This window comes from Xiphophorus hellerii, chromosome 23 (assembly GCF_003331165.1).
Source record: "Xiphophorus hellerii strain 12219 chromosome 23, Xiphophorus_hellerii-4.1, whole genome shotgun sequence".
Lineage (NCBI taxonomy): Eukaryota > Metazoa > Chordata > Actinopteri > Cyprinodontiformes > Poeciliidae > Xiphophorus > Xiphophorus hellerii.
In genome coordinates, this window is record NC_045694.1 from 23454319 (window position 1) to 23467851 (window position 13533).

General features: G+C 37.9%; 1 protein-coding gene across 2 annotated transcripts; it reads left to right on the plus strand.

The window, feature by feature from the left end:
- The first annotated feature begins 645 nt into the window (after positions 1–645).
- Positions 646–11576, plus strand: itk (IL2 inducible T cell kinase). Of its 2 annotated transcripts, none has more exons than XM_032554717.1 (17): positions 646–874; positions 1020–1124; positions 1213–1294; positions 1408–1533; positions 4379–4416; positions 4847–4998; positions 5099–5164; positions 5279–5333; positions 5799–5878; positions 6433–6575; positions 6733–6807; positions 8362–8530; positions 8651–8867; positions 8952–9016; positions 9123–9241; positions 11057–11214; positions 11302–11576. In XM_032554717.1, the coding sequence occupies exons 1-17, from the start codon at positions 737–739 to the stop codon at positions 11365–11367; spliced, it is 1854 nt and encodes a 617-aa protein (XP_032410608.1). In that variant the 5' UTR covers positions 646–736; the 3' UTR covers positions 11368–11576. The 2 variants fall into 2 exon arrangements, with proteins under 2 accessions (XP_032410608.1, XP_032410609.1); XM_032554718.1 differs by having other exon boundaries at positions 773–878.
- Positions 11577–13533: the final 1957 nt, after the last annotated feature.

Below are 13533 nucleotides of genomic sequence, written 5' to 3' on the forward strand. Positions count from 1 at the left end.
TGTACATTTGAGCTACCTAAAGAAATACATAATTTCTCAGATTTTTGCGGTGTCGGTTATTTTATATAGTGCTTTAGACAATTTTTTTAGTCTGTGCTTAGCAATAAGAATGCAACATGAATGACTCATATTTCTAAAACACTTGCAGAGCAGCACTGTCCCAATGATGTGATATGCCTCCTTTTTCCTACTTTGCAGGAAGTGTTATTGATTTATATAATTTTTTTGTTAGTTTTAAAATGATTTATTTACAACTATTTTTGCTGAAACTGATATTAAAATATCCAATGTCCAATTGTTATAATTTTTACACCCTGACAAACACGGACACAAACACACACAAATAGTTGTGTAACATGTGATTTACACAGACAAACTATTTCTGCCCTGCTTAAGAAATATCACCATTAACATGCTTGTTTTTTGGTGGTGATTATTCCCTAAATACATTTAAAGAGTTAGTTTTCGGTTTAGCATTTCAGAAAATATTTCCTTTCAACACATGTAAGTAAAAGTGCATGCGTATGTGTGTTGTGTGTCATTTTGTACAATCTATTTGATGCCGCAAGGATGTGGTTGACTGCGTGCTGCAGCTTCATGCCGGAAGCTCCACGCATCTAGAAAGTTATCATCCACAACTTTTTTTTTTTTCTCCTGTCGCTGCGAGGCACACTGAAACTCAAACCCATGACAAAACCATCCAGTGTTGCGCGCTGCGTTCTTCGAAGCTGTTAAAATGTTCCCCAGGGTGATTTTGAAGGGAACTATGATTAAAAAATCTCAACAAAAGAAAAGAACGTCACCGAGTAACTACAAAGAGAGGTTCTTTGTGCTAGATACTCAAGACCTGAAGTATTCTGAACGTCGTCCCGGGGTAAGTCCTCACTTGACTTCATTTTCACATTGACATCAAGGGGGCTTGGTGTGGAAATGTAGTATTTTGAATGCCAGTCGCGATTTCAATGGCTTGCACCAGACGATGTATGCTGCGCATAACGCGGAGAGCAATGTTCTTTCAGAAAAAACCCATGCTGAAAGGTTGCATCGAACTGTCCAGGATTAAGTGTGTGGAGATCGTGTTGAGTGACGCCCCTATACCATGCAACTACAAGTACCCCTTTCAGGTAAATGCAGTAATTTCACAAATATACACTGCGTGTATTATATGCAAAAGTTAAAAAAAAAGAAAAAAACACCCTGATGTCTTTGCAGGTTTTTCATGACAATTATTACCTCTACATATTTGCGCCAGACAACGACTGCCGTCAGCGATGGGTCCGAGCTCTTAAAGAGGGTAATTTATGTCTCCACTGACAAATAGTCACAAATTAGAATGGCACAAATTCATTCAAATTTGGTACTTGACAGCTGCTTGCAATGGGTTTTGTTTTTTCCTACTTAATGCAGAGACGAAGCACAACAGCTTGGTTCCAAAGTTCCACCCAAACTTCTGGATGGAAGGAAAATGGAGGTGCTGCCAGCAAAATGAGAAACTGGCGTCGGGCTGTCAACTCTACGACCCTGAGGGTTACGGTTCGTTTTTGTTTCTTTTTCACCTCCTTGTTAAATGCACGTTTTCGACAAGGCGTTACATAACTGTTTTAAACACGAACACATAAACAGATAATAAATAATAAGCTTCAGAAAAAATAATAACAATTTTCTGTGAGCTTTTGAACGTGTGATTAAATGCAGTGGCTTGAACTTTTCTCTACATTTTGCCCCATTACAACAACAAACCTCAACATTAGAACATTTGGCCGTGCGTGAAACCTATCTGAAGATCAAAATAAGCAGTAATCGATGATGCAAAGAGCTTCTGACATTCTGTCTCCAGGACATTTATGGCTACACAGTATGTAGGCTTTATAGAAATGAGGAAAGTAGAAAGTCGCTGTTGAAAAAAGGCCATGGGAAGTCATGTTTGCAGTTTGCCTCAGGTGATGTAGGTGAATCAGCAAAACATTTGGTCCCATGAGATCAGAAATACTGTTTTTGGTTGACATGCACAACGTAATGCATGTCGGAAAACTTAAGCTGGTTTGCAATGTCTGATTATGCCCCATCTTAGACATGATCTGTAATTGTGAAGGGAAATAATTTGTCATGAACTCGAATTGGTGGTCTCTGGTCAGTCTGCGACGAATATATCAACCCCTGATTTAGCTCTCTCTCCAATCAAAGGTGACTTATGGCAAATGTAAAAGCAGTGTCAAAAATGTTTTTGTAAAATTTTGCATTATAGAGGCTGCTTTAGCCAAGGTCTGTGCTCTTTTGCCCAGGCATGAGTTTTTGAATTGTCCTGCTTTTCAGAGTCCAAGTCTGGATTCATCTGTTTTCATTTACTGGTCACATCTGCACGTACATGATTTTCAATAATCACCTAAGCGCTGCCAACTTATCGACTTTGTTGATATATTTGGCAACTTTTAAGATAAAAAAAATGGGTATCAGCCAACATTGATCAGGCAGATCACAATCTCCAGGAAACTGCAATCATTGCACCCGTAATCATATCTAGCTTGCAAAATGTGACATGTTTATTTCCTGTACAACATTTGCTGGACTTAGCTCCCTAAGCTCTATATTTATTCTGTAAAAAAAATAAATAAATAAATAAAAAAATGGAGGTTGGAGCAGGATGCTGTAGGGGAAGTTCATTTGTTCCAGCACAGACTGGATAGCTGGTTAGTTTATCAGTAGAATAATACAAATAAATAAATGAAAACTTTTAGGAGTAGTTGTTCTGCACATGTGTAATAGTATCATAATATTACAGTATTATAATGTTAATTACAGTTCTGGCTCCTCAACCCACTGTGACAACTCCACTGAATGAAGAACAAGCTTGCTTTTAACAAAAAAAAAGCATCAGGTTGCAGATAGTTTAAGTGAGATTTGTCATTTGCATAAAAGGTTAATTGTTGGTAACGCTTTATTTGACGGGTTGTGAATAAGACTGTCGTGACACCGTCATAAACATAACATAACGCCTGTCACGTACATGAGTAAGTCTTCATGAATATTTATGACTGTTGTCATAAAGTGTCATTCGGTAAATCATGACACTTTTAGTACAAAGTTGACATTATTGAAAATGTCAACTTTGAATAATGTCAAATTTATGATCTGACATAAATTTGTTATAAAAGTATTACTGATTAAACTTTAGCTTTAATAACATAAAGCTACATAGTTTTTAAAGTTTAATCAGTAATACTTTTATAACAAAATTTATGTCAGATCATGATTTCTTGGTTAATGTCAAGTTGTCATAACAAAGACAGTTTGAATAATGTCAATTTTGTACTAAAAGTGTGATGATTTATTGAATGACACTTTATGACAACAGTCATAAATATTCATGAAGACTTACATGTTACATGTTCATGTCATGTTTATGACGTTGTCATGACAGTCTTATTCACAACCCGTCAAAGTGTTACCAAATTGTTATATTGTCATTTCCTATCTGCTGAGTCTGTTGGAGGTGAAGTGAAGATACAGCAAACATTACATATTCTCCCTGGAAGTACTTTACCTTGTTTTTGTTTTTTAAGGTTTTATTGGCTCTAGTGGCCTTTATTTGAAAGTAGTTTGACAGGAAACAGGGTAATGAGAGAGGGGGAAGAGATGCGGCAAATGTTGCCAGGCGGGGAATCGAACCTGCGACCACCCCCACGAGGACTGAAGCCTCAATACGTGGGTCGTATTGCAGCACCAATACCTTGTTTTAACATGTATACATTACTTAGTTTCATAAGTTTTAGATAAAATATATATATTGGAAAAATTGTTTCTTTTGCCTGAAATAGTTCATTTGTAATCACATCAATTATTTTTATTCTTTTAGTTTAATTTTTAAAAATAACTGAATTTAAACATAACTTTTTCTTTTTGTATGTCTAATTACATATTTTTTCAATATTGAATCAAACGTTCTGATCAGTTACTTAGTTTTTGAGTAGGCATTTTACCAGATACTTTATACTCTTAATTGGAGTAATTTCTCAAATGACTTCTTTTAACCTTTAGATGAATAATATATGTCGAACTAGCGTCACTCTTACTTAAGTACATTTCTTGAAGAGCAGCTGTGGGAGCCTGAGTGTAGCGTCGACGCATTAGGGTTTAGAATTTGGACTGTGATCTTTAAAAAAATAAAATAAAATAATTATCTGCCACTTTGTGTTCCTTTGTCATGAAAAAAATGTAAATTAAAGTTAGCAGAAGTATGTGGTTAAAATGTGACAAAGTAATTGCAAGAACTTCCGCAACAAAAATTCCATTAATTTGATCTTTCTTGCTTACATATTTCCTTTCCAGAAAGTCCTGTTTTGAATTTTCAGCTAATGTGAGATGTCTTGTGTCCCCACAGCTTCTAAAAAGCCTCTTCCTCAGCTACCGGATCCAGAGGTATCACTCTCTAAAGCTTACCTGTGCTCCGAATATTGTTCAAAAGGGTGTCGGGTCAAAAAAATAGTGCAGAACTTGTTGAGTTTTTTTTTCGTTTGTTTCTGTTAACTCTAGTTTGTCAGTTCACATTAGTTGTTTATAATCCAGCTATTTTCACATCTCATCTAATCAATGATAGGAGGGCACGCTCTGCAATGACTTTTACGTGTGCATGCTACTCAGTGAGTTATCTTTTATTGCTCGCATTATGTGATTGCTGGGCTTTTTCCTGTATGTACAGATCTAAAGTTCACCTCAGAAGTAGCGAATCAGTAGCTAAACAAACCTTCTTTCACTTCGAACTGTTTGATAAATTCTCGCTCATTTTACCAGAATTTTCTTTTGATTCGAAGGCACCGCGCTGACGCTTAGCTCGTCTTCTCTTGGGCAGATGGGGCTGAATGATTCAGGAGATCAGATGGTCATCGCTCTGCAAGACTACGCACCGCAGAGAGACGATGATTTGCCTCTTCAGAAAGACCAGGAGTATCGGCTGATCAACAGCTCCCACTCAGACTGGTGGACTGTGCAGGATGACAGGGGGTAGGGCTTCATCATGAGGCCACAGCCCTCTTGTGCGTGTGTTTGTTCTTTAAACTCAATTTTCATGGACTTCTTTTTGTTTCCTTGACCCCTGAAACAGAAACGCGGGGTTTGTGCCAAGCACGTTTGTAGCTGAGAAAAACGGCAAGAACTTTGAGCGATTTGAGTGAGTTCACTTTTCCTCCCTCTGCCCACTTTGGCCGCAAAATATGTCTGTGTAAGTCCTCGTTTGCTCTTTGTATAACCAGTTTGGGTCATATCATCCTGTCCTTTTCTGCAGATGGTACAATAAACACATCAGCAGATGGGAGGCAGAGGAATTGCTGTTGAAAGAGGTGAAAAGTTGGCAAAATTTGACGTCAGAAAAAAAGTCACTTGTTTTCTAAATAATACCTAATCTCGATAAGCAACATGTTGCTCCTGCTCGGTTTGGGGGAGAAGGGGGGGAATGCACTTTTGTTGTGACTGTGCCACCTACAGCAATTTTGCTTTTGCAAAATTAACGCACCTGCAAACTGACAGTCTGACAAGACAGTGGGACATGAAAAAATTCTCACAACCACAGTGTTTCCTCCAATGTTGAATTTCCTGCCGCCGATTGCTTCGCTGTGCTTTGCAAGCGGAAGGGGGGAACAAAAAAAAAACCAACAAAAAACTGTCCATCGCCATCTTCAACATCTGCTTCTCAAAGAACTGGAAGTGTCATCCGAGCTGGAGACAGAATTTAAAAAGCACGATTTGGACCGTTTTGGGTTGGGCATGGTGTGAACTTTCATGTGATTTTGATGTTTTGTGCTCAGGGAAAAGAAGGTGCGTTCATGGTGCGTGACTCAAGACAGGTGGGGGTCTACACGGTGTCAGTTTTCACAAAAGCTCCTGGGTAAATTAACTCTCTTGTTATTATTTATTCATTTTACTGTAGTTTCCAAATATGGCAATTTGTTCATTGAAGTGCTTTAAAATATATCTGCCTCCTTAGTTGTCAGACTTGGGGGGGTTTTTTGGTTTTGCTCAAATGTTTCAGATCATTAAACATTGTTTTGTTGTTGTTGAAGGTGAAACTATTGCATCTCAAATAGATGTAAGTCCAGACTTTGATTAGGCCAGTCTCAAACCTTACTATTTTTAAACCAGTCAGAGGTGGACTTGATACTTAAAGTCCTCAACTGTTGGTGGAGCATTGTAATTTAGGATGTTCTGGTGTTGAGATCAGGAAATGAATGAAATCATAATTTAAGCACTACTTTTTGTTCTCAATTTGTCACTGTATGACAATAAGATTTGTTTGATGATCTAAAACAATTTAAGTTTGGCAAAAAAAAAAATCCAGTAATGCAAGAAATTAGTGAAGGGGCAACTACTTTTTCATGGCACTATGCAGAAAGCATGGTAGGTGTATACTATCGTTTGTGTTGAAACGTTTGTCATGCTTAGGTCTAATGGAGAGAAGAACCCCAGAGTGAAACATTACCAAATAAGACGGACAGACACGGAGAAGAAAGCGTTTTACTTGGCAGAGAAGTACCTGTTCAGCACCATTCCTGAGCTGATCAATTACCACCAACACAATGCTGCTGGTAAGCATCTGCTCTGATATTCGTTGCTGACATACAAGGAGGAATTTGTCATTACATAAGTTAGCGAGGCAAAAATCTATGACTCAGGGTAAAATGTACATGCCTCTCAAAATTGTTGTTGCCTAACTCTGATGGGTGCAAATCGTTTCCCTGGCAGGTCTGATAACGAGACTGAGACACGCCGTCTCTAAAGGAGAGCACAGTTCACAGGAAACTGCTGGCCACTTAACAGGTTGGATGATGTGCCGTTGCATAAACTTAACCTGAACTCAGTGACCGTCCTCTACTGCCAAAATGTGTGGATTTTGCTGACCTCTTGTGGTTTATTCAAAGGACGGCACTCCAACAGTTGATCTGTGCTTGGGTTTTGCTAGATTTGCAGGCATGCTGGAGCAAAGTGGTCTTTCGTGTTCTCTACCAGATTTTATTTGTCTGCTCTTTCCTATTATTTCATTCTGACAAAATGAAAGCTTGTTCACTTAAATATGCGTGAACACGTATAAAACAATGAGGTACTTGTGGAGGGAAAATGACAAAAACTCTGTTTGAGATTTCCAAAATTTTCAACTCATAAGATCTGAATAGAAATAAAATTCAACAGGATTTTGCTGAACTACATTCATCTGAACCGGGTTTGTTGAAGCAGGGAGACATTTAAAACATGCAGGGCTGTGAGCCTTTGAAACCAGAGTTGAAGTCTGGCTTTATTGTGACTTCTAAATAGAAATAATTTTTTACATGTTTTTTTACATGTTCTCCTACTAAATTTAAGATCTAAAACACTAGAATCAAATCATATTTAGAGCTTAATTCAGCCATTTGCCTTTCTGGCCAATTTGTCATCTTTGTACCACCATTTCTTGACTATAAAAACACAATTTTGTCACAGTTTATCTATCATATTATTCCAACATATTTACCACTTTTTTACCTTGTATGTAAAAAACTGCAGTTAAAGCAATTTTTTTGCAGAAAGGTGAAGGACTGAAATGACCAAAACACACTTTCTTCATAATGTTTTTGTGTAAAACTATGTTACCGTTTAACTAGACAGCTGGGTAACTCATGACTTTTTTTTTTTTACTTGTGAGCAGGCTTTATAATGTCTCACCTATATAAACTTTGCATAGTTTAGTCATTTGCTATTATTTTGAAGTCTTGCTTTTTTTTTTTGTAAGACTTGAAAGTGGGCTTTTACACATAAAGACGAACTCAGACAAAAACATAATCTGTCCAGCCTTGGTTTAGGAGTACATGCAACTTGGTCTTAAAAAGTTACCTGGGCAAAAGCTTTCTTCTTGTGACATGTTCCACAAATGTGTTTTAAAATTAGTGTACTTAATACACCGGCAAATTCTGCGGTGGAAGTGGATTTCTCAAGAGTTCTTCGCCTGAGGTCTTGTGACGTATAAAATGTTGTAGCCAGAATCTGTTCTTGTTCTTTGCACCTGAAATGAAAAAATACATTTCTAGGGCCTCGTAATTTCTGTCCTCATAACGGACACTAAGTAATATGTATTTCCCCTGCTTCACTTTATAAAATTAGAAGAAAAAAAACAACCCCAAAGAAAGAAACATTGACCTTTAATCACTTTACAAGATCACACTGTTAAAGAAAAGCCTGACAACCTGGTAGGAAAGCGAAAATAAACCCCCAAAACTTACATTTAATTGTCGTCTAATGACTAGAAACAAGATTTTTGTAAACATACATGGAGTTATGCATTACGTACGTGAACAGCATCATTAGTGCAGTTCTTCATCACCTGTTTGGTGATCTCAACAGATCAATGGGAGATAGACCCGGAGGAGCTGAACCTGGGTCAGGAGATCGGCAGTGGCCAGTTCGGACTGGTGTTGGAGGGGAAATGGAAGGACAGGAAGGTGGCGGTGAAGATGGTTAGAGAGGACTGCATGACTGACGAGGACTTTAAAGAAGAGGCAAAGGTTATGATGTAAGTATAACCTTTGCTTGACTTGGGTGTGCCATTAAAGTAGTCATCTGACCTGTGTGCGTGCGTGCGTGTGTGTGTGTGTGGGGGGGGGTGTGGGTGTGTGTGTGTGTGCTTCAACAGGAGGTTGTCTCACTGTAAGCTCGTGCAGCTGTACGGCGTGTGCACCCAACGCTCCCCCATGTGTCTGGTGTTCGAATACATGGAGAGCGGCTGTTTGTCAGCTTATTTGCGGGAGAAGAAAGGCCGTTTGTCTCAGGATCTGATGCTGGGAATGTGCCTGGATGTCAGCGAGGGGATGGCTTACCTGGAGAGCTCCAACTTCATCCACAGAGATCTGGTGCGCCAAAGGAAAAATCGAGTTTTCTGGCTCTTTTGTATCCCATTGGCGTTTCAAGAATTTCTTATGTCTTTGCTTTTACAGGCTGCAAGGAACTGTCTTGTCACAAAAAACAACGAGGTGAAAGTGTCTGATTTTGGCATGACCAGGTGGGCTGCTGTCATAGTTGCTGAAACTCCTTTGCTGTATCATTGTACAGTGTGTGTATAATGCTGTCTTTTTTCTTTTTTTTTGTCCACCTATTGTGCGTTGAAGGTTTGTTCTTGATGATCAATACACGAGCTCCCAAGGCTCCAAGTTCCCTGTCAAGTGGTCAGCTCCAGAGGTCATCAAATACTCAAAGTTCAGCAGCAAGTCTGACATCTGGTCATTTGGTGTGTGGTCTATTGCTCAACCTTTCAGTTTTGTTCTTGTATTTTTTAGGCTGACTATTTTTAAGCGTCAGAACGTCTCTTCTACCACTTTTTGCAGCCTTCAAAGCAGTTTTGCAGGTTATTTGACTGTAGATCAAATTAACATCTTCTTTTTTTTTTTACTGGTTGCACATATTTTACATATTATTCAATGTAAGACCAAACTGCAAGTTAAATAGGACACAAGATACGTTTCCTTCGAAGGTCCATAAGAAAAGGTGAGTCAATAAAGCAATAGAAAGTACATTTCTTTCTGAAATACAAATAGTATTAATATTGTTAGCAATTTGGCATTTATCCTGCTAAAAGGTTAAGAAATCATAGAATCACTTTGGGAACATGAGAGCGTTTTTACCAATTCTATAAACCATTAATTTTAATTAATTAATTGAAACTCTACTAAAGGAAAACAGATTCATTCAGACTTTTTCTCCAGGTCTGGTGGTTCATTTAGTCAAAGCTTGGAATTATTTGTGGTAAACAGCTGTATTCTGTTTACCACAGAATACAGCTGTTATTCTTTAAAAAAGGGAAGTCTTCTATATGAACTCACATTTCCTAACATGCAAATTACAAAGATGAAAGTGTTGTGCAATGTCAGCAGGTTTTGTGGAATCAGCGGTAAAACTATTAGGACTTTACTTGTCATGCAGACCAACACAACTCTGGATCAGCATGGATGAAAAAAAGAATATGCAATAGCTCCCATTAAGACAGCCTGACTCCGGCATAACGAGGATTATTGGACAAATGTTCACACAGACATATGCGATCTTTCAAGATCATTGTACAAAATATTTGTTTGGAACATCGAGCATGTTTTTTTGTTTTGTTTTTTTTTTTATTAATGAAAGTTTGTTTCAAAATAGAAGGCATAAGATGTCCCCAATCTTGAAAGAAAATCATGACTGGTGTTTGGCAAAACACAAGTAGGGAAAATATAGAGCTTCTGGGGGAAGTTTTTAAAAAATATATATTTTCACGGTTTTTGCAAGAACAAATCTGAGTGCCTGTAATTGTTCTTGTTATGGTGTTTGTCAAGAGCTACTATATGACATATCCTAGCCCTTTACATTGCCTCAGAAAAAGAACAAAGATGTCCTAAAACAGGGGTCTTCAAATTTAGCCATTTGGTTTAAGTGTGTCCCTGATTCAACGCACTTAAATCAAATGGTTGAATTACCTCCTCATATGGAGTCAAGTTTTCCAAACTCCTATTAATGACATCGTTAATGACTTAGGTGTGTTGAAGCAGAGACACATGTAAAAGTTTGGAAAAGGCCTGGATTTGGAGATGCCTGTCCTTAAGTGCTAACAGGGGTTATGTCAGAAAAAGAAAATATTAAGTGCTCTGATGTCATTGCGACAAACTGATGCGAAGTGGGTAGAAGATTGCCAATGAGTCACCATTTGTAACATACGCTTCTCCTCTAGTCATGTAGCTCAGTGTTTCCAACGCAACACAGAATGCAATCTCTCCTTCCCACCGTCCATTTAGGATTTTGCCGTTTTCTGTTATATAATCAAGAACTGACAACTTCTCTAATAGAATTGAAATTATCCAAAAAAATAATAGTAATAATAATTGGGATGGACTAAATTAGGAAGACAGGAAGATAGACAACCACATCATCAGCATATAAGGATATCTTGTGAACCAAATGTCCCAACTGTACACAAACTTTGTGTTATAATTGTATTTGTTAGGGGATATGTGGCAAATATGAGTAACTTGAGTAACTTAACCCTTGACTGTGGCTGTTAAACCATTAACAGGTGTACTCATGTGGGAGATTTACAATGAAGGACGTCTTCCCTACGAGAACCGGACTAACGCAGAGGTCGTGGAGTCCCTAAATGCAGGCTTGAGGCTCCTGAAGCCCCGTCTGGCCCCAAACGCGGTCTATTCGCTGATGGAGTGGTGCTGGAAGGAGGTAGGAATGAGTCCAGTAAAACAACTGCCAAATCACACAAACCGTACAAGTTCAGAGCTCTCGTTGGTAATCGTTTGTGTTTTTCAGAAACCAGAAGATCGTCCGTCCTTTGCTGTTCTCCTGCATGAACTGGCTGCCTTGTCTGACCTCTGAACCAAGTGAAGATTTGAGAATATGTTTAAACACATTTGTTTTATTTATTTATTTATTTATTTTGTCCTGGGTTGCGAAAAGGTTTGTGACGTAAATGTAATTATGAATCAAAAATTTACTTTTGTAGATTTTGCACTTTATTTTCATTTTAACTTTGTAAACCACTCTGAGAAGTCTAATAAGGTTGACCAATAAAGATAAACATAATATTTATTCTGTGGTTACTGAACAGTCAGGATTATTTTGATAAAGAATTTAACATTGCCTTTGTTTCCATTAGTTTGTGGGTAAATTTTACACAAGGCACTCTATGGCCAGAAGGAATACATGATCCTTACAGAAACCGCTCCAGGGTCTCTCCTCCCAATGGGACATGACCAGAAATGGACATTTTCTGCCGTCGCGATCAGATGACTCCATTAAAGGAGCCTCTTGAGCTATTTCTTCACCACATGACCTTTTTTACATCAGTTCTGCATCTGTAACCACAAAAGGCTAGTTCAATTCAGCTTTGTCTGTTCCTATATGGAGAAACAGTGACAAGTCTAAATAAACAACAAGAAAAGAGGATATAGATTGCCACTGAATATTCAGTTTCATTCGTCATGTCAGGCAGGAAATTACTCACTTCTAACCCACTCACCTCTCTACAGTGTTCGCGGTCAAAGCTGGTTCTGTCCTGTGAACTGCACGCAGCGATAATGTGGCCCTGGCATTCAGCAAAAAAGAAAAAAATAATAATTAAAAACCAAGAGCTTAAAAACTGAAGCAGGAGCAAAAAAACAAAACAAAAGACAAAGGAACCAGGTGAAGTAATCAGAGGAAATGTGGAACAGCTGTGGCAGAATGAAAGCAGGGAAGCTGAGGCTGAGACTCAAAGGGGCAAAAGGTTGGAAACTGAAACGTGCAAGGAACAAAACACGGGAGTGAGCAAAGCGACACAAAGGACTTAAGTGATATTGCAGCACCTTAGAGACAAAAAAAAAAAAATCTATCAAAGGGTTTCTGTTTACTTCTAACAAAATTTCGGTCAACAAAATAAAAAAAAGATAAAAGAAATAAAAACAAGTAAAAGAGAAAACAAGATGTACCAGAATCAATTCAAAAAGGAGCAGGAAGAAGTTTCAAGTTATTAACTCAGATCCCCTTACCCTATAAATCATCTGTGCATTATATGGTTCTGTATAAAGAAAATCCTAATATACAATGTATATTGATACACAATCACTAAACTGCAGCAATATACATTATAATGACACTATATACATAATCAACATTACAATAAATATATCATTACCTAACAAATGATTGTTGTAGATAAGCTTTATATATATATATATATATATATATATATATATATATATATATATATATATATATATATATATATATATATATATATATACTGTTATATATATAAAAAACACTACACCTTTGTGAGCTCGCCCTCCCATGTGGACCAACTTCCATAAGAGAGGTACTTTAGCTTATTAGAGGCAATTGTTGGCTGCCTGGAAACCACCGAGATGACTTCAGATGACTGTAAAACATGTAACCGCTTCTTTAGATTTATATATATATGTATGTGTGTGTGTGTGTGGGGGGGGGGGGGGGGGGGGGGTGAGAAAAATGCACTTTGGATGTAGAAAGCTATCTTAATCCTAATTTTTCTTTGAAAGAGGAGAGGTCTGGTTTATTTGGGAACTTTGTTGGGTTTGCATGTTTATTTTTTTTTGGTGGTTTGTTTTTACCGCAATCATTAGATATTTCTAATTTTCGTAGCCGACAGAAGGTGTAAGTTAACCCCAATTTAATTGCATTTAGCAGAAGAGGGTCAGAGGGCGTTAGATATGAGTTAACAGTCATAAATAAATGTCAGTCAGATTCTGCTCCAGGTTCTATACAATGTTGAGTCAGCTTCGGACATCAGTAACACCATAAAACCTTTAGTGTTATATCTACTTCTAGATTGAAGGTAACCACAAGCCAAAAACAACTAGAGAAGAATGTGAACCAGTATGGGGGGAGGGAACGTGTCTTCATTTCCTCTTTAACAAATGTTCAAACAGTCAGACTTTATATTTTTGCGATGAAAACTAAATGTTCCCACAAACGAGAGTGAGAACGCGAGATCAGCGTGTCTGGGGCCCCTCATCATCCATCGCC